The sequence below is a fragment of the Pelodiscus sinensis genome, chromosome 32 (assembly GCF_049634645.1).
Source record: "Pelodiscus sinensis isolate JC-2024 chromosome 32, ASM4963464v1, whole genome shotgun sequence".
Lineage (NCBI taxonomy): Eukaryota > Metazoa > Chordata > Testudines > Trionychidae > Pelodiscus > Pelodiscus sinensis.
The window spans coordinates 12068402-12087842 of NC_134742.1; the positions used below are offsets into that span (position 1 = coordinate 12068402).

Here is a 19441-nt window from a genome sequence, read left to right on the forward strand (position 1 = left end):
GTTAAAAGCATCTCCGGAAAATCATGCCAGTCCAGACGTAGCCAGTGAGCATGGTCAGGAAGGAGGTTATTGTGGGGAGAGACACTGGAGCACAGGTGTCAGTGATCCACCATTCCTTACAGGATCCCAAACTCATCAACCCAGGTGCCCAAGGAACCATTCAACCCTTCCAGGCAGGTTCTTTTACCCTGCCTACAGCCAAGTTGCCTGGTAAGTACAAGGCCTGGTAAGTAACTGGATTCCAGGAAACGCTCACAGCTCCTCACCCTCCGTTAACCTCTGGGACGGCTGCTCTGCACCGAGTGGCCGTTCTCAGACAACAATCCCTGGAGATGCCAAAATCTCACTCTGGGATGGCAGACGCCAGTTCTGACCCCATCATTGCATCTGTGTCACTGAGCTTGCTTTTCCCAGTGCGCATCACTTTGCACATTGCGAGACAAACTGCTTTGCACAGGCTGGGGCTGCAGCCCCCATTAATGCAACCGGAAACAGGGCCAATTCACAGCAGCTGGGGATCAGGCCCTAGCACCTTCTGAATGGCTGTTAACCACCGTCACAAGGCAGCCTTCTCACCTCATTCACTGTGGTCTGACAGTGACATTTTCTGATGCGAGCTCAGGTCCTGGTTGCAGAACAGACCATCCAAGATGTCAGCCAGTTATTACTCTGGCTAGTTGGTTCCTCCATCAGCTCCTCTGCTGAACTCTTGGAACCAGGGTAGTGCTGTGGATCCGCTCCGATCCTACATCTCAGTAACTCTTTCCTCAGCAACACGCCAGGCACCACAGCAGCTCCAGGCAAATAATTCCCGGATGGAACGAAAGTCCTTTCGTGGGGTGATAACGAGACTGAAGATGGTTCCTGGTTAACACACTGGACTGAGACCTGAGAGATTTGGGTTACAAAGTTCTGCCTCTAACTTAGTGTGTGACCTCAGCAAGTCACTTAGGGCCAGACCTTCGGAGGTATTTAGGAACCCAATTACAAACTGTTAGAGAAGTGATTATCCCTTTATTCGCCACTAGTGAGGCCACATCTGGAGTGTTGTGTCCAGTTCTGGGCCCCCCACTACAGAAAGGACGTGAATGCATTGGAGAGGGTCCAGCGGAGGGCGACCAAAATGATTAGGGGTCTGGAGCATTTGACCTACGAAGAGAGGCTGAGGGAGTTGGGTCTGTTTAGTCTGCAGAAGAGAAGAGTGAGGGGGGATTTGATAGCAGCCTTCAATTTCCCGAAGGGTGGTTCCAAAGAGAATGGAGAGAGGCTTTCTCAGTAGTGACGGATGGCAGAACAAGGAGCAGTGGTCTCAAGTTACAGTGCAGGAGGTTAAGGTTGGATATTAAGAAAAACTATTTCACTAGGAGGGTGGGGGAACACTGGAATTCGTTCCCTAAGGAGGGGTGGAATCTCCATCCCTAGAGGTATTTAAGTCCCGGGTTCACAAAACTCTGGCTGAGATGATTGAGTTGGGATTGGTCCTGCTTTGGGTAGGGGGCTGGACTCAATCTCTCCCGAGGTCTCTTCCAGCGCTAGGATTCTATGATTCTATGAAATGAAATGAAGATGATTCACAGCTGAGATCAGAGCCCCGTTGTGCTGGGCGCTGAACAGACACACAGTGAGAGACAGTCCCTGCCCCAGCTGGGATCAGGGCCCCATTGTGCTGGGTAGGGACCAGACACACAAGGAGTCTGTATCACAAATAGTTCACAATCTAAATAGAAATGAAGCAGGAGGAGAAACGTGCAGAGAAAAGAAGAGACCTGCGCAAATTCACACAGCAGGTCAGAACAGGGATTAAAAACCAGGTTTTTTCATTCCCAGGCCAGTTTAGCCCCTGTGACTAGCGTTTAAAACTGCAACGGTGCATCTGAAAGCCCTGGCCCAAGACTGCACCAGTCTCAGCATTTCAAGGCCTGTGACATGGGTTTAGGGCTGCACGACTTAATCTGCCATCGCTCTGAAGGGACCCTTTGCAGTCGCATGTGAGGTGTGGAATTCCGCTCTCTGAGAGGTGACATTTCCTGGTGTGGGAGTGAGGTCAATCTCATGCACGTACATGCTGCAGTCTGTCCTGCCAACACAGCCAGGTGTGTGAGCTCTTCTCAGCAGTTTGCACCATGGCAGGGGAGATCGTCTATGCGGATCTGAACCTCCCTTCTGGCTTTCCTGGCTCCAGGGCTCCCCTTTCCGCTCAGCCCCTTGGTAAGTGGCTTTTATTTCCCGAGGGATTCATGTTAAACCCAAAGGTGGATTTTGCTTGGCAGCCTGTTGCTCTCAGTGCCTGACCCAGAGCAGGGCTGTGCTGGGGAGACCCTCTGGCCTCTGGAGAGTAGCTGGGATACTCTGGATCAGCTTTCAGTCACAGCTCACTGTTGTGTGGGGATCTGTTGGTGCAGGAGCCTGGAGAGGGGAAAGTCCATGCACCATTCGCCAGTCAGGAGGTTGCAACAGACGAACCTTCTCCAGCTGCGCCCCATCGAGCTCTAGCTGGTGGCTTGTGGAGTTGTAGACGGTCGCAGGATGGACTCAGGTTCCAGGGCCCCTAAGAAGAATAAAAACCTGCCCAAACACCTCCATGGAGGCATTGTATGAATTTAGGGTTAGTGAGATCTTTTTGTCTTCTTCTCAAGACAGAAAAAAGTCTAGAAGAGGCTTTGAAAACATGACGTGCAAGGATAGGTTGAAAGAACTGGATGTGTCCCGGCTAGAGAAGAGATGGCCAGGGCAGGGGGGCATGATACCAGTTTTCCAATGTGGAAAAAGTTGTTACAAAGCAAATGTTGAGCAACTGGTCTCTGTGGCCGCTGGAGGAGGGATAAACAGTAACCTACTTAATTTGCAGCAGGGGAGATTTAGGTGACATTTTAGGGGAAACTTTCTAACTGTGAAGAGAGTTATGCACTGAAACACGTCAGCTAGAGAGATTGTAGACTCTCAGCCACTGGAGGATTTCAAGACTAGATTAAATAAAGACCAGTTCAATAAAGGCCGAGGCAAACTTGTTCCTGGCTCAGCATCGGTTGAGGGAGGGGAAGATGGACTAGATGAGTTCTCGAGGTCCCTTCCATCCCCACGCGTCTGTGACTCTGTGACTTCACGACTGAAAGGTCAGTTTGAAATGACCAATGAAACTCAGCCGTGCAACATCACCATTAAATTCTGACAGTGGGAACAGAAAGCACCAAACCAAAGGTGTTTACAAATGGGAAAAAGTTTCCAGACACTAATGTTGCAAATGGGAAACCTTTGGGAAAATCAAATCTGGGAAAGCAAAAATAATACTAGTGATGCCGAATCCTTCCCCTGTGGCTTAGGCTACGACACAGCCTCCTCCAGCTCTGGCTAACCTGGGCCTCCCTTTGCATGTCTTTTGGGTTGTCACACACCGTAAGTTTTCTCTCAGGACTGTTCACTGGAGGGAGTCTTTGCTAGGACCTTTTACATGTTCCTCTTGGTGCTCACAGCCAATGTTCTGTTTTATTCTTAACATGCCTCCTGGGACTCACCACATTCTGTTCTAGATAACTTTAGATCAGGTGTTGTTGGACTTTGACCCATCCCAGCATTTGTTACAGATTCATTCAATTTAATGTCCAGTAGCGTTCTAAGGCCTTTGCTTTCCAATGTATGTAGACACTTGTCTGTGCCTTTGGTGGATAGGAAGGTGGAAATAACAGTTGAGTTGAATGTTCATAGTTTGGACTCTAAACTGTAGATTTGCAATGGCCAAATTCCGTTTAAACCGGTGCATGCAATTTGTAACTTTATTTCCTCCTGGATACTCAGCTGGCTTGTGTGTGTTGGCTAGGGTATGAAAATTGATGTTACATACACTGGACACAAGACAATGGTTAAGAACAATGTGTTCAAACAGAAAGAGAATCTGAAAAACAAGAAACAAATATGGTGAGGGATTAAAAAAAAGGAAGAGAGGGGAAGGTTTCTTTTTAAAATGTGGGAAATGTAAAAAAATTGGGGGAAGTGCCAATATGAATCCCCATTTTCAAGAAAATGGCCCAAATTTCATCCCCGTTGCCTTTATAAAAAACAGGCAGCTCTCCAGCCATTCCAGACTGGTCTACAGAAAAAAAGCAAAGATGAGCAGGTGCGTTAGGGTTGCCAGATGTCCAGTATTGGTTTTCCTCCGCCATCTTCGGTATTTTTTGTGAAACTATCTGGCAACACAAAGGTGAGCGGATAGGCCCTAGTTATGTAACAAACTCCATATGGGCATAGGATTCCACCCACACTGTGAGCTCAGGGCCGTATTTTTCTTTGAAACAATATTTCATACATCAGATCCTGATTGTTTCTCACCTGACGTTGGTTCTTACAGGTGCCCGGAGTCCCCGGTGGCACCGCACTGCGCTGTGGGTCGGATGGATTGGAAACCTTGTCCTGGTGATCACTCTGCTAGCGCTGGGGATGTGGGGTGAGTAGCTGCTGGCACCATGTGTATTTGTGTGGATCCATCAGTGAATCGCCCGGACTGTCCCATCTCTGCAGAATTCCATTGTGGAAACCCTCCCCCTGGCTGGTGCACATCATGATACTGCAAAGCACTTGGCAGTAAGAGAGAAACAATTAGATAGGCAAAAAGAGGAGTGTGCATGCACGGGGATAGAGGGATAACAAGGCACACATAGGAACTGGTTATACGTAAGGGGGAAATTTATGGCCATATTAGAAAAAAACGTGCCCCCCTCTTTTCAAAATTGTAAATATTCCCTAAATTATGAAGTTCAGAATGTGAAAAGCACCACAGCTGGCTGAAAAATAGAAGGAGGTGGGGAGAATTAAGTGAACGTTTCAACTTTTTTCTATTTTTTCAAGCTTGAAAGTTACATTAACATTTTCAAATAGAAAATTTCACCCCAATATTTACACTGTCTCTCCCTCTCTCTCTCCCTCTCTTACACACTGAATGGCCAACCACACACTTCATTTGGAACTGGAAGTAGACAATTGGGCAGCAGTACAGAGGAGTAACGGTAGTTTGGAATAGGACCCTAGTCCGAACTACCTAGTTCGAGCCCCGTGTAGCCGCGCTGCACGGGGTTCGAAGCAGCGGGGATTTAAAAATGGCGGCTCCCCGCTTATGCTAATGAAGCCCGGGAAATTCAAATCCCGGGCTTCATTAGCAAGTGCGGTATGCATACATTACCCCGCTAGTTCGAACTAGCGGGGTAGTGTAGACATACCCTAGCTCTGCTCCTGCACAGGGAGGAGGTTTCATTTGTTGCCCCTGCCTTCAGTAAAATCTCTCAGCTCCTACTGGCCAGGCCAATGGGAGCGCGGAGATTTTGCTAGGGGGCGGGGACAGCGTGTAAAGCTTTCTTCTCCCTGCCCAGATTGCAAAGCAATTAGCAGCCTGCTGTTTAAAGTGGTTGCATTTGCTGTGTAGCGAGGGTGCTTGCGAGGCGACCGTGGGCTGCATCCGGCCTGCTAGCTGCCTCTTGCTCACCCCTGCAGTAGAGTGCAGATAAATAAAAGGAAGTGAAAACTCCATCTAGCCCCTGGCTTGTGCACAGAGGGAGAGAGCCAAGTAGACAGGGGCAATTCTACTGTGTGGTGGCTAGAAAACATCCCAGAGCAGTGACACTCATAGCTGTAGGCTTCCTGTGCAACGGGGGGTTGATCTCCTGGGGGAATTACTGCAGAAGATCCAAGGTGATTCTAGGAAAAAGAAGCCGGCCTTGTGGACTGGTCCTTGAGATCTGTCTCTGCTGCTGACTTCTGACGTGGCCTTGGGTGACTCTCTTCTTCATTCTATGCCTCAGTATCACCACATTGGGCTGCAGATCCTTCCCTCTGTATGTTACCATCTGGGAGGTAGTCAGGGATTTACAGGCTGTGCTCTATCTGCAAGTTTTCCCGCAGTCTCTGGCAGTGCTCCCTTTATGGGACTTCACTTTGCCATAGGTGAGCCCCATGGCCCTGGGACTCCAACACCGGGCCTTTGGGATCTAGCAACCCCTTTGTTCTTCTTTGAGATCAGTGTCCCCGGGGGTGCTCCACATTAGATTGGTGCGCCGCTGCCAAGCCTCAGAGCAGAGATTTTGTAGCCGTGTCCCTGGGCCAAGCAGGTGTGCACCAGCGGTCATGTGTTGTTCGGCTGCAGGCATCGCACATGCGCAGCCCTGCTGGCTGCTTCTTCAAATTGCACTCACACAACAATTCCTGCCGTTCTCTGTCAGTAACAAGACACCTATTCCGACACTTGGGCCTTCAGGTGAACGAAACCAAATCAATGCTCTCTCCTACACAACAGATACAGCTTATAGGAGCACGCCTCGATTCGACAACGAAGGGTACATTCCTCCGTGCCTGGCTGGGGGGAAGGGGCAGGATTTGATTGAGGGAGTGCTCCCCGCCCCCGCCACTGGGGGTGCCTTGCTCTGGGGGGAAGGTGGGAGGAATGCATGTGGGGGCTGGCTTTGGGGTAGGGATGAGGTGAATGTACTGGGATGGGGAGCACTGTCACTGTGGGGGGGCTGGCTCAGGGGAAGGGGTGTGAGTGCCTTTGGGATGGAGGGTATTGGGGGGCTGTCTCTGGGGCAGGGATGGTTGTGTTGTATTTAAAAGTACAGCATGGAATCTTTTTTAGGGAAAGGCAAAATGCCACATTTACACACACACACACACACACACATGCACGTGCGCGCGTCTTGCCAGATTAGTTAGGTGGGGGAGTGTTAGAGCTAGATCAATGCTCCCATGTTGACTGCAAGATGCATAGTGCAAGATGCAAGATGCATAGTGTTTTCCCTCTCATGCAGAGAATCATCATATGCATATGCAGTTATTCATCTATGGCACCTTCTTCTGGGTGTTGGGTTTTTTTTTTAATGCTCCCCCATTCACCTTCAAAAAGGGACCTTCCAAAAGCAGGCACATTCTGCTTACTCCCAAGGCATCCATAGATCCAACCTTCTTTCAATGAGCCCACGTCACAGGTCCCATTGTTCTTATTGGTCTCGAATCTGGCTTCCACCTTTCTCCAATCGTTTTCAATAGAAACCACAGTAAAGACTAGGCTGTCTCATCACAGAGGCTCTCCTACCGGATCTCGGATTGCACACTCAGCCGGAGCCGTGGCTACCTCGATAGCTTTCCTCCGTAAAGTACCCATGAGAGACATCAGCGCAGCTGCCACACGGTCCTCCAACCACACGTTTGCAAAGCACGATGCACTTACGCAGGGACCTCTCTCCAGCCGGAAACTAGCTAAGGCAGGTTTTTCCCACCACTTTTCTGCCAGATCTGAAGTCCCTACCTCCCTAAAAGGAAACTGCTTTGTAGTCACCTAGGCTGTGTCCAGACTCAGGGGTTTTTTCGGGAAAAGTAGCCTTTTCCCGAAAAAACTTCCCCTGCGTCCAGACTCAAGCCGCGTTCTTTCGAAATTAATTCGAAAGAACGCGGCTTTTCTTTCGATGGCGGTAAACCTCAATTCACGAGGAAGAACGCCTTCTTTCGAAAGTTCCTCTTTCGAAAGAAGGCGTTCTTCAATGTAAATAGGGCTTCTTCGAAAGAGAGCATCCAGACTCACTGGATGCTTTCTTTCGAAAAAGCAAGCCGCTTTTTCGAAAGTTCAACGTGCAGTCTAGACGCTCTCTTTCGAAAGAGGCTTGCAGTCTAGACATAGCCCTAATGTGGAGCACCCACGGGGACATCTCTCTGTTGAAGAGGAGCCTCTCCTTGATAGTAACTGGCATTCTCCGGGATGAGTGTCCCTGTGGGTGCCCCGCAACCCTCCCTTCCTCCCCTCTATTTCTGGATCTCGGCCTTCCCAAGCCATGGTTTCGGGTTAGAGAAGGAACTGAGGAGTGGGGGGCTCACATATGCGCAATGCCTGCAGTTTAACAGTGCGTGACTGCTGGTGCGCACCTGTATGGCCCCAGGGACACTGCTACAAAATGAGGCTCGGCACCGACGCACAGACATAATGTGGAGCACTCACGGGGACACTCTTCTTAACATCAGTTACTATCAAGGTGAGTAACCTCCTCATCACAGCCTGACTCCCCAGTGGGTCTAATGAGTTCAGTGCCTGGTCAACACTTCACCCCTGAAGGGAGCGATGCAGTCAGCTTTCCAAATCAAGCTGATGTCGATTAGCCAGCTGGGGGGCAGCCTTTGAGGGCCGTTTGGTTAGTCTGGGAAAGCAGAGCTGAGCTCTGTGTCCCTGCCGGCAAAAATCACCTGCCTCACACCTGCTGGGGCTCCAGCTCTCTCCCTACTGGGCAACCCAATTTGTATTTCCTGGAGCCAATATCTCTGGTGACTCCATGCTTCTGTCGGTCTGGCTGCTTGAGCTGTCTGTCCTTAAGACACAGTTGCTGACTCTCCATCCAAACTCGGATTGTTTTGGACGCTGCATTGCTATGGATCCGGACAGGTTCACTGGCTCATATGTCTACACTGCAAAGTTTTTTCAAAGAAACGGCCGTACTCCTGAAAAAGCTCCAGTTACATCCCCACTGCAGTCATGTTCTTTCGAAAGATAATCAAAAGAACAGAGGGTTTTTCCGACACTGGTAAACCTCTTTCTACGAGGAAGACGCCTTTTTCCGACAGAACTCTTTTGGGAAAAGGCGTGTGTGGACAGGGAAAGGGAGTTTTTTGAAAGAAGAGAAAAGAGGAAAAAGCACAGAATGGCCCTGGTAGCCATGCTGTGCACAGCAATAACAGCTCACATGCGAGAGAGCGTCCATTCAGTGTGGCACTATCTTTTGAAAAAGCAGATCGCTTTTTCAATGCACTTTAGCAGTACAGACACTCTCTTTCAGAAGATTTTTCAGATCTCTTCCGGAAAAGCTTCTTCCAAAAGAAGCCCGCAGTCTAGACATAGCCTCAGGGACTATCCCAAAGAGCAACTGAATTCTTTTGAAATCAGTGGGGAAACTGAGGCATGCCCCTTGTTCATCAAAATATGACAGCTTCCACATTGGCAGGCAGATGCTACAGTGACTGGGGCAGGTAAAAGCACCTCCACAAATGGGCTGTGCCCCTCACCCTGGTATCAGGGCACCTGCAGGCTGTCCCTATTGCCGCTGGGGATGAGCCCTTATATTAGGGTTGTTAGTGGCTAGTCAAATAATTATTCAACCAATAAACCGGTCCCTGCCTGCTTCCCTACATGCTGCTACCTCTGTATCAGCTGGCTGCCAGCTCCACTCCTGGGGAGGGGGAGAATTTTAGTAACCGTGTAACGGCTAAGAATTGTTGGGGCTACACGAGGCACCTTGTGCAGCAGCAAACAACCCCTCTGGCTGCAGGTCCTGTCCATCAGCCTGTCGCTACACAACTACAAACCATGGCTCAGTTCCTGTGCGGTCTCACACCCCCTCCCCATGCAGCTCGGAGAGGCTCCCAGCTGCACTGTCCCTGCCTCCACTCTCTGGGGGGCGAGCTGATGGAGGACGAGGAGGGCTACACGGTGCTGAACCTAAAGCCCAGGGGAGGCCACTCGGCCATGCCACCTCCAGCCAGGATCCAAGGTACAGATCACAAACCCTGCTCCCCACCTGCAGGCTCCATGTTCCAGCAGCCGGGTCAGGGCTTAGGCTGCCACTCCCAGGAGGGCTCACAGCACGGCAGGGGCAGGGGGTGAGTTTGCATTGCCTATCTCCTAGAACTGGAAGGGGCCTTGAAAGGTCATCAAGTCCAGTCCCCTGCCTTCACAGCAGGACCAAGTACTATCCCGGACAATTTTTTGCCCCAAATCCCTAAGCGGCCTCTGCAAGGATTGAACTCACCACCCTGGGTTGCACGAGGGCTGGATTAGCCATGTGGGCAGACAGCAGTGCAGGATTTGAGGTCTGATCCCTCAGCATCTACGCACACAACAGAGAAGGGAAACAGGAGTTTTGCGTCCCAGGATCTCCAAGGTGGGGGCAAGGGGAAAACTGAGGCCCAGACAAGGGAGAGAGTGGCCTGTGGACAAGGGGAAATGCAGGGGCATGGCTAGGAGAGGAACCCAGGAATCCTACTTCCCAGAATCAATTCTTTCCCCTACCTGCCCAGCCAAGGACCAGCCCCCAGAGTCCTCACAGAGCTGAGACTGGAAGCCCTGAACTCCAGACCCCATTGCCGGCCGTCGGGAAAGGAGAGAAACCAGAAATTCTAACGCCTAGTTGCTTGCTGCTCCTCCTCTCCTCTCCCCCAGAGCCAGGCACCACCAGCCCTCCTGCTAAACCCCCAATCCCTGTCCACCAGAGCCAGGCACCCTCAGCCCTCCGGCTCTAACCCCAGTGCCCCTCCCCCAGAGCCAGGCACCCCCCAGCCCGTCTGCTCTAACCGCAATGCTCCCCGCCTCCCTCCGAGTCAGCCTCCCTCCCAGTTCCTCCCCCATTCTAATTAGGGCAGCATCTCAGCAGAGGGAGGGAGAAGCTGCTGTTCCCACCTGGCGCATGCACAGAGCGACTGCTAATAGCCCTGGCACATGGCGCAGAACTTTCGGTAGGACCAGCACAAGCCACTGCCCCTAACCCTAACCCTAACCCTAACCCCACCTGCACCTTGCCCGTCCCGTGTGAGAGCAGGGGCGGAGGCTATTGGTTTTGCCCTTCTGGTTGGACTGAGCTATGGCTGCTCTCTGGACTGGCCTCCACCAAGAGCTGGGGATGAACCCCAGGATTTGCCCTCCCTGTAACTTGGGGCCGTGTGTCTCTCGATCACAGCGTCTCATGCCCTGGCTCCTGACACACTGAGCACAACAGATACCGGCTTAGAACAAGGCAGCCACGCACACAGAGAACCTGACCCACAAGACACACAGGTGGGGTGGGATTAAAAGGCTGGGGGGAGTTTCATTGAAAACTGTGGGGACTGTAAAAGATGGAGAGAGTGCCAATTCTACTGCGCAGTTTGAAGAAAATGGCCAAAATTACACACACAGAGACACATCCCTGTTGCCTTTGCAAACAACAGGCAGCACCCCAGCCTTCCCGGCCTGGGCTGCAGAGGAAAACAAGATGAGCGGGGAGCAGACGAGCCTTGCTCGTGTAATAATCGCCCCCATCGGGGCATGGGTTTCTGCCCCTACCATGAGATCAGGGCTGCATTTCTCTTGCAAACAGTGTTGCATGGTTGGGTCCCGATAGTCTGTCACCCATGGTTGGTTCCTGCAGGTGCCCAGAGCCCTCGGTGGCGCCACACGGTGCTGTGGGGCGGATGGGCTGGGAGCGCGGTGCTGTTGGTCGCTGTGATAACGCTGGGTGTGTGGGGTGAGTAGCTGCCAGCGCTGTATGTCTGTGTGAGTCTGTCAGTGAATAGTCCGGCCTGTCCTGTCCTTCCCGCTGGCTGATGGCCCTCCTGGTACCGCAACGTGCTTGGCTGTAAGAGAGACAAGTAGATATGCAGAGAGATGGGTGTGCATGCATAGAGCTTGAGGGATAACTAGACATATCCAGGCCCACACTGGAACTGGTTATAAATAAGGGGGGATTTTATGGATATATTAGAAAAATAATTGTCATATTCCTTGAATTATGAAGTTCAAAATATGAAAAGCTCCAGCTGGTTGAAGACATGGAAGAACATGTGGAAGATTAGGTGAAAGTTCCATCAATATTTTTCTGTTAAAAAAATAACTTCAAAGTTACGTTAATATTTTCAAATTAGAAACTTTCAGCAGAGATTTAAAAGCAAACACAGTACAGTTGTGTTAAATAAAAACTACTGAAAAAAGGGAAAGGTTTTTTTTGACAACTTCAGTGAGTGGTCTCCAACCTTTTATACCCAAGATCACTTTCTGAATCTAAGGGTGATCCCAAATGTAACCTGTGCACTCCCCCAAAGTCCCACCCTGCTCAGTTATTCCTAAGTAGGAATGAGGGATCTTCCGGAAAAGGGTTTATTTTCCGCAAGATCCTGTCTAGACTGGCGCTTTTCTCCGGCAAAACCCCGAGCCGGAAAAAAGCGGCAGCCGTGTTCATGCAAATACTGCGGGGGATATTTAAATCCCCCGTGGAATTTGCAATTCCGAATGGTCTCATTAGCATCCCTTTTCCGGAAAAGGGTGCCAATGTAGACACAGCCCCAGAGTCTGCATCATACAGAGCAATGGTACCACAAGGCACCAAACTACAGCTCCCATGAGGCATTGCAGCATCTCAGCCAATGCTGTCATTGATTTTTTTTCCCTCCACAAACAAGTTTTTGATACTTTGTTTTTGCCCTGAATTGGGATGAAAAGTCAATGGCTAAAATATTGGAATTTCAGTGATTTGTTTTACTCTAGCAAAGACACATCTCAGGGAGAGAGTGAGGGAGATGCACCAATGGAGACACAGTGAGGGTCCCTGACTGGTAAAAAGAGGGTTTTGTCCTTGTTGGGGTGGGAACAAGGGGGAGGGTCACCTCTCCCCACCTGCGAGCATGTCTGTGAGCAAAGCAATGTCTGTAGAGGCAGGGAGCCCCTGACGTGGGACACTCTGACCATCAGCCTGACACCCACACAGCTGCAGCCCAGCCCCTCAGCTTTCTGTGCGATCTCACCCCCCCCCCTCCCCACGTGCCTCACGATGACACAGGGTGAGGAGGGTTACACTGTACTGAAGCTACAGCCCCAGAGGGGCAACTCACATGGTCTGTCCCCAGCCTGGACTCCAGGCTGGTCCTTGCCACCTCGAGGCCCTCTGTTCCTCAGTTTCTCCACCCTTACAGTGGTGGTGACACCCTGTGCGGTGTCTCACATGGTGTTGGGAGGCTAAAGCAAGTCAGACTCTGAAGTGCTCTGGTACCGTGTCACAAGAGGGTGCTGCTGCTGCTGCTCGGGTGATCAAGCTAAGCAAACAAGAGCTCCTGACAGTGTATTATAACCAGCTCACAGAACAAGAGATCCACAGCAGACAGACTGTACCCTTGACAAGTTTATTGCAGGCAGTTCAGGGGGAAATTTTAAAAGCACTATATGTAAATGTATATTTAGTACTTAAACAATTAAAACAAACAGTGAAAGATATTAAAAGGCATTGCAGGCATAAAAAGGCATTAAAAGCAATAATTAAATGGAATATTAACAACTTAAATTTAATTTTTAACCCAATTTAGCAGTCTAATTCTTAATCCAATTTAACACACTCACACTTTCACACACACTCACTTTCTGGGGCTGGCCAAACCCCAGATAATGTTGGTTAATTTGGTTGAGGTGGAAGTCTAACATGCACATCACGCCAATATGCTGAATTGATGGACTCTCCCTCTTTGGGGAAAATGGTATGGTACATATCCCCTCAGCAGGGGCTAGTCCAGTGAGATGCCATCCACTGGTTACACGCAGTCCAGGTGGAGTGATGTCCATTAGTGACACCCCCTTCTTTTTACTGGTGTGTCCACAACCAATCCAGAAATATCACCACGAGTGTGAAACAATGATCTGTCATTGGTTAGATTCTTCCCTTGTTACTTTTTCTTATCTGGCAATGCTGGGAATGCTGCCTCAGCCACATACACAGTTCTTTTATTTCACAGTCCTTTTTCTTAAAGTTGTAAACAAATCCACAATCCTCTGGGGCTCTCCCCTGGACCTCAGCATGGCCTCTATTCAGCTAACCTACTGTAGATTCACTCATGCACTCGTACTAACCTTTCACACTACCCATGATTCGTGACAACTCTGTGAGTGGTGGGTAACAATTTAGACAACTGCAAACACAGGCTGGGTTTGCAAAAAGGCCCAAGGGTTTAGGCACCAACTTGAGCTGATTTTTCCTCCCCTCCATCAGGGCTGCCCAAAGCCAGTGGGAATCAAAGGAGATGGGGCTGAATTGGGCTTTGGATCAGGCTTTGTCTCCACAGGATTCTTTGCCTCTCCTTCCACCTAACAACCTCCTGTCACACTGACCATCATTCCCACACACGCTGCTTCGCAGTTTCCCAGTTGACGTCCGAGAAGGGACAGACCCCGGCAGCCCCTGGGAGCGACGGAGCTGGGAGCAGAGATACAGTGACACCTCCTGGGAGCGAGGACCCCAGCACAGAAGCCTGCAGCGCTCGCCTGGAACTTTTCCGATCCCAGCTGATCCAAAGTCTGTGCCACCCAACCAAGCTGGACCCACCAGGTATCTGTGTCTGAGCCGCCCACCCCTGGGCACTGCCAGTAGAAGTGAGGATCCTGCAGGGCAGGGGCACATGGGGATCCTGCAGGGCAGGGACACTCCGCCCCTGTTGGCTGCACCGATCTAGCCCCCAGCCCCGCTTTGTGCCAGGCAGGAAATGTACCTACCTCATCTGGGTCTTGTTGTGGGGCACCAACATTTAGTGGCCATTCAGGGTAAATCCCAGCCAGAAAGATTAAGAGCGTTAATTCGAACTACCTAACCCATGCCACGTGTAGCCACGGGCAAGTAGTTCGAACTATCCGGCATTTAAAAATGGTAGCGCCCAGCAGCATGCAAATGAAGCCCGGGATATTTAAATCTCGGGCTTCATTTGCAAGTTTGAATGACTACATTAGTCACCCTAGTTCAAACTAAGGTGGCTAGTGTAGACATACCCTGAGCTAGGAGCAAATCCGGTTGTATCTTAGGGCTTGGCTGTATACAGTAGATTTAGAAATGTGTCTGGTACGGAAGCTGGAGGCATGAAGGTAAGTGTAGTGGTTGGTGGGTTTCTGGTATAGGGTGGTAGAAATGTGTCCATTATTGAATTGTACTGAAGTGTCCAGGAAGTGGTTTTCTCATGTGGATTGGTCCAGGCTGAGGTTAATGGTGGGTGGAAGTTGTTGAAATCCTTGTGAAATTCTTTTCCGTGAGTCCATGTGATGAAGATGTCATCAATGTAACATAAGTAAAGTAGGAGTATTAAGGGGCAAGAGCCAAGTTGTTCAAGGTCAACTGTAAAGATCTTGGCTTATTGTGATGCCATGCAAATGCCCATGGCCCTGACTTGAAGATACAAATTGTCTGAATTGGAAGTAGTTGTGGGTGAGGACAAAATTGCAGAGCTCTGAAATCAGGTGTGCAGTGTTGGGGACGGTGTCCCTATGTTTTGTAATCTGTCTTCATGTGGAATGTTGGTGTAAAGGATTCTATGTCCATAGTGGCCAGGATGGCATTTTCTGGTAGATTGCTGATGTTTTGGAGTTTCCTCGGGAAGTCAGTGGTGTCGCAGAGGTAGCTGGGAGTGATGGTAGCATAAGGTCTGAGGAGGGAATCGATATAGCCAGATAATCCTGTGGTGAGTGTGCCAATGATTGAGATAATGGGCTGCCCGGGATTACTGGATTTGTCTATTTTGAGTAGCAGATAGAAAGTTCGTGGTCGGGTAGTAGTGGGGAGGGGGGATGGTGTTAGTGTAAATTTGATCCTGAGCAGCATCAGGGAATTTCATGAGAAGTTTTTTCATGTTTTTTTGATATTCCTTAGTGGGGTCATAGGAGAGAGACTTGTAGAATCTGGTGTTGGTGAGTTGTCTGTTTGCTTCCTGTTCATCATCTGTCCTGTTCATGATGTCCTTTGTCGGCCTCTTTGATTATGATAGTAGGATTGGTTTTGAGGCTGTGTATAGCATTGTGTTCCGCATGGCTCAGGTTGTGTGTTATATGTTGTTTGCTGATAATGTCAGTTCAAGCACATTGGAGGGAAGCGGTCTATGTAGAAATCAAGACTTTTGTTATGACCATTAGTGAGGGTCCACACAGAAGCCTTCCTCTTGTGGGATTTGCAGGCTGGGGTGGGGTGGGGGTGAGCAGTAAGGTCAGTCAGTGTGTTGCACATCGGCGTGTTGGAAGTATTCCTACAGGCAGAGGCAGCGAAAATAGGATTCCAGATCCCCACAGAACTGAATCATATTTGTGGGGGTGGTGGGGCAGGAGGAGAGTCCGCGAGCTAGGACAGATTCCTCTGCTGGGTTAGAGTGGTTAGATAGGTTGATGATGTTGTTGGGTGGATCAAAGTATCTGTTTGGCTCTCTGCAGGGGGCTCCGGGTGCAAACTCTGCCCCTCAGACTGGCGGCCGCACAGAGACAAGTGCTACTGGGTCTCCAGAGAAAATAAAATGTGGAACGAGAGCCGAAGCAACTGCGTAGAGCGGCACTCCCAGCTGCTGGTGATCGAGGACCAGGAGGAGCTGGTAAAGGGGCCAGTAACACCCGGCTGGAGCTGCCCATGCCGGGTTGGGCCCTAATACAGAGTCCAGGGGGCTCATTTAGATGCACTTTAGGCCTGGGAGTTTCACAGCTGTCATGGGGATTTGGATATCTTTGTTCCCATTAACAGCACAGGGGGGAGGAGGAGGAGTCCAAACTCCCAAGGCGGCTTTGACAGTCCCAGCCTCACTCACTAGCCCCAGGATCAGGGTGGAAGGACAGAGGCAGCTTTAAGCCATCCTTAGCCTCCCCTGTCTGTGTGTGCCACACCCAGCCCAGCTGGGACAGAGGGGCCGGGTGTGTGAGTGAGAAAGACGGGGCCGTCCCTATCAGTCGTGTGCCCTGCGTGGTGATGGTGGGATGGCTGCTTCATGGGGTGGGGGCTGTGCTCAAGAGCTGTGGGAGCAGGAGCTGTGCGGGGGCAGATCCAGGGCAGTGCGGGGGCAGAAGCAGGGCAGGGAGCCCCTGCTCTTCCCCCAGGCCGTGTCAGCTGTGGGACGGGTTGGGGGAAAAGGCTAGAATGGGGTGGCGAGGGTCCAAGTCCAGCACCCCTCAAGGATGGCCCTGCTGGGTGCAGCCTATAGGGGGACTAGCTCCAGCATGGGGCTGGCTACTGGAGCTGGTGCTTCTGCATATGCACCGCGCAGCTGCCCAGGGCACCAAGGGACAGGGGGCAATTTGGTTCCTCAAATTTCATGGTGCCCTTAATGGCTGCATAGTTTGTGTATTGACCTGGAGTAGGAGAGAGAGAGATGTGGGTGGATGTACTGACAGATGGATGTACGGATATACAATGGGGACTGCCAGACACACAGCCCGTAGTTCTGGTGCTGGAGTTGATGACGACTTGGGCATGCGAGAACATTCTGGTCCCCAGCTGCCTGTCACACTCTCCCTGCAGGAGGCCCTCCAGGACCTGACACAAGGCAGCGCTCAGCTCTGGGTGGGACTGTCCCATCCCTCCCCGGAGAACACCTGGACCTGGGTGAATGGCTCCCGGCTGGATCAGATCCTGTGAGTGATCCCATGCTGGGGACAAACCAGTGACCCCCTTTTTGGCCCGTGACCCACCCTGCTCAACACAGACCTTTCCTCGGACCCCCCAGCCAACCAGCTTGGCTTACAGGAAAGGGTGGGGATGGGGAGTGGGGGATCTGGGTGGGAGGTTGGGTGCAGAAGTGGGCTGAGGATGGGTGGTTTGGGCAGGAAGTGGAATGCAGGTGATGGTGTGAGGTCTGGGCATGAAGGAAATGGGGGGCACTTACATGGCTCCAAGCCCCCCTCCCCCCCATTAACCATGATTTCAGCCAATGGAAGAGTTTCCTACACTGGTGTTCCCCCAGATGGGGGGAGAGGTAGCATCAGCATGTTGAGCCACTGGCCCACATTGGGAAGCTGGTGTTAGTGCTCCAAACCTGCTGGGGGAGTGGGGGTGGACTACCAGCATGGGCTCCCCACTGCATGGGGGCAATGAGCCCCAAGCCTGCGGCCCACCTGCAAGATGGTCACAGATCACACTTGGAGAACCACTGGGACAGGGACTGGGTGGAGGGCAGAGGACGAGTGGGATGATCGGTGTGAGATGATGCTGAGGTTGTTCTTAGATGGGATGTGGAGGGAGCAGAGCAAAGAGGCCAGGCCAGAGTCCTGGCATCCCCCAGAGAGTGGTGCTGGGGAGAGGGAGACACAGAGCAGCATTGGCACTGCCTGGGGGGAGCCATGGAGCAAGTCCCTGGGCTCTGGGTAGGGAGAGGCAGCTAGAGTCCCTGGCCAGGGCCTGGTCATGGTAGGGAGGGGCAACCACAGGGCAGAGCTGGAGGGAGGACAGGGCGGACGCGGATCTCATTAGCATAGGGAAGAGCAGCCACTGTCTGTGTGTGATGGACCCACAGGCACTGACAAGGGCCCTCTCCTCTGTCCCGCAGGCTCCGGGTTCAAGGCCCAGCCCGAGGGAACAGCTGTGGAGCCCTGCAAGGGAATCAGATTCATTCACAAAGCTGCACCGCTGCATTAAAGTGGATTTGCCAGCGAGACGCCGTCCCGCTCTGAGCGGGGTGCCGAGGAGAGCTCAGAGTGCGGCTTTATTATCCCTGTCACACCTGGGGAAACTGAGTCACAGACACTCATCTGCTCAAATCACGCTGAAAACTGGTGGCAAAGTGAGACATGGAACCCAGCTGTCCCAGCTCGCAGCTCAGCCTCAGCCTGTAGATACGATTCCAAGTTCTGGCTCTGCCTATTGCAGCAGGGGTGGGAGAGCGCTGCAGGGGCAGGACTGGGCTGTTGGGTGTCAGGCTTTGCTCAGTCCTGGGGACATTTCTCCCTATCCCCCTGAGAGAAGAGTCTGTCCCAGAGTCCCAATTCACGTAAATCAGCCCAGATCCAGGGTGTCTGTATTTCGCTCCTGTTAATTTCCTGGCACCGCTGTCAGGTCTCACTCTCAGCTCTGTTCCCCGGCCCCTCCACTGCTCCTGTCTAGCCTGTGACCTGACGCCCCTGTGCCCCAATGGATCGTTAACTCCTGTCACTAATGATGGGATCTCGGCTGCTGCGGTCTCTTCCAGCTCAGAGATTCACCACATAGACATGCTGCCCAGCTGCCGCCTCTGGGGGAGCTTTACAAAGAACCTTCCTCTACCTGTGATCCCAAACAGAAGCTTTCCCTGTGTGTCTCCTGCTGCTCTCTGCTCTCGCCTCCCCTGCTGGAGGAGGCGAGTTGGGATGCTCTGTGGCAGTAAAGGGGACATGCTGGAGACCGCTGGAGGCTAATGAATTCAGTGGTCCAGCAGCCAAGGAGAGAATGAACATAAGAACGGCCAGACTGAGTCAGACCAAAGGTCCATCTAGTGTCCTGTCTTCCAAAAGTGGCCAGTGCCATGTGCCCCAGAGGGAGGGAACAGAACAGGGAACATCCAGTGACCTCTCCCCTGTTGCCCATTCCCAGCTTTGGCAAACAGCGGCTAGGGACACGCTCCCTGCCCATCCTGGCTAATAGCTGTCAAAGGACTTATCTGCCATGAATTTATCTAGCTCTTTTTGGAACCCTGTTAAAGCCCTGACCTTCACAACATCCTCTGGCAAGGAGTTCCACAGGTTGACTGTGCGCTGCATGAAGAAAAACTTCCTTTTGTTTGTTTTAAACCTGCTACTTATTAATTTCATTTGGTGATCCCTTGTTCTTGTGTTATGGGAGGAAGTAAATAACTTTTCCTTAGTCACTGTCTCAACATCAGTTATGATTTTATAGACCTCTTATCACATCCCCCCTTAGTTTTCTCTTTCCCAAGCTGAAAAGTCCTAGTCCTAGTAATCTCTCCTCATATGGCAGCTGTTCCAAAT

General features: G+C 51.3%; 1 protein-coding gene across 1 annotated transcript; it reads left to right on the forward strand.

The window, feature by feature from the left end:
• The first annotated feature begins 1355 nt into the window (after window positions 1-1355).
• On the forward strand, window positions 1356-18151 carry LOC142823096 (killer cell lectin-like receptor subfamily B member 1B allele B). The gene is made up of 6 exons (XM_075913388.1): window positions 1356-2208; window positions 4343-4438; window positions 13887-14075; window positions 15932-16086; window positions 17004-17116; window positions 18028-18151. The coding sequence occupies exons 1-6, from the start codon at window positions 2124-2126 to the stop codon at window positions 18149-18151; spliced, it is 762 nt and encodes a 253-aa protein (XP_075769503.1). The 5' UTR covers window positions 1356-2123.
• Window positions 18152-19441: the final 1290 nt, after the last annotated feature.

Bases quoted from the DNA above. Each gene is read 5' to 3' on its own strand.
- LOC142823096 (XM_075913388.1), top strand. From the start codon at position 2,124: ATGGCAGGGGAGATCGTCTATGCGGATCTGAACCTCCCTTCTGGCTTT. The intron at 4,439-13,886 runs GTGAGTAGCTGC...GCTGCTTCGCAG, and splicing joins GCTAGCGCTGGGGATGTGGG to TTTCCCAGTTGACGTCCGAG. The intron at 14,076-15,931 runs GTATCTGTGTCT...GGCTCTCTGCAG, and splicing joins AACCAAGCTGGACCCACCAG to GGGGCTCCGGGTGCAAACTC.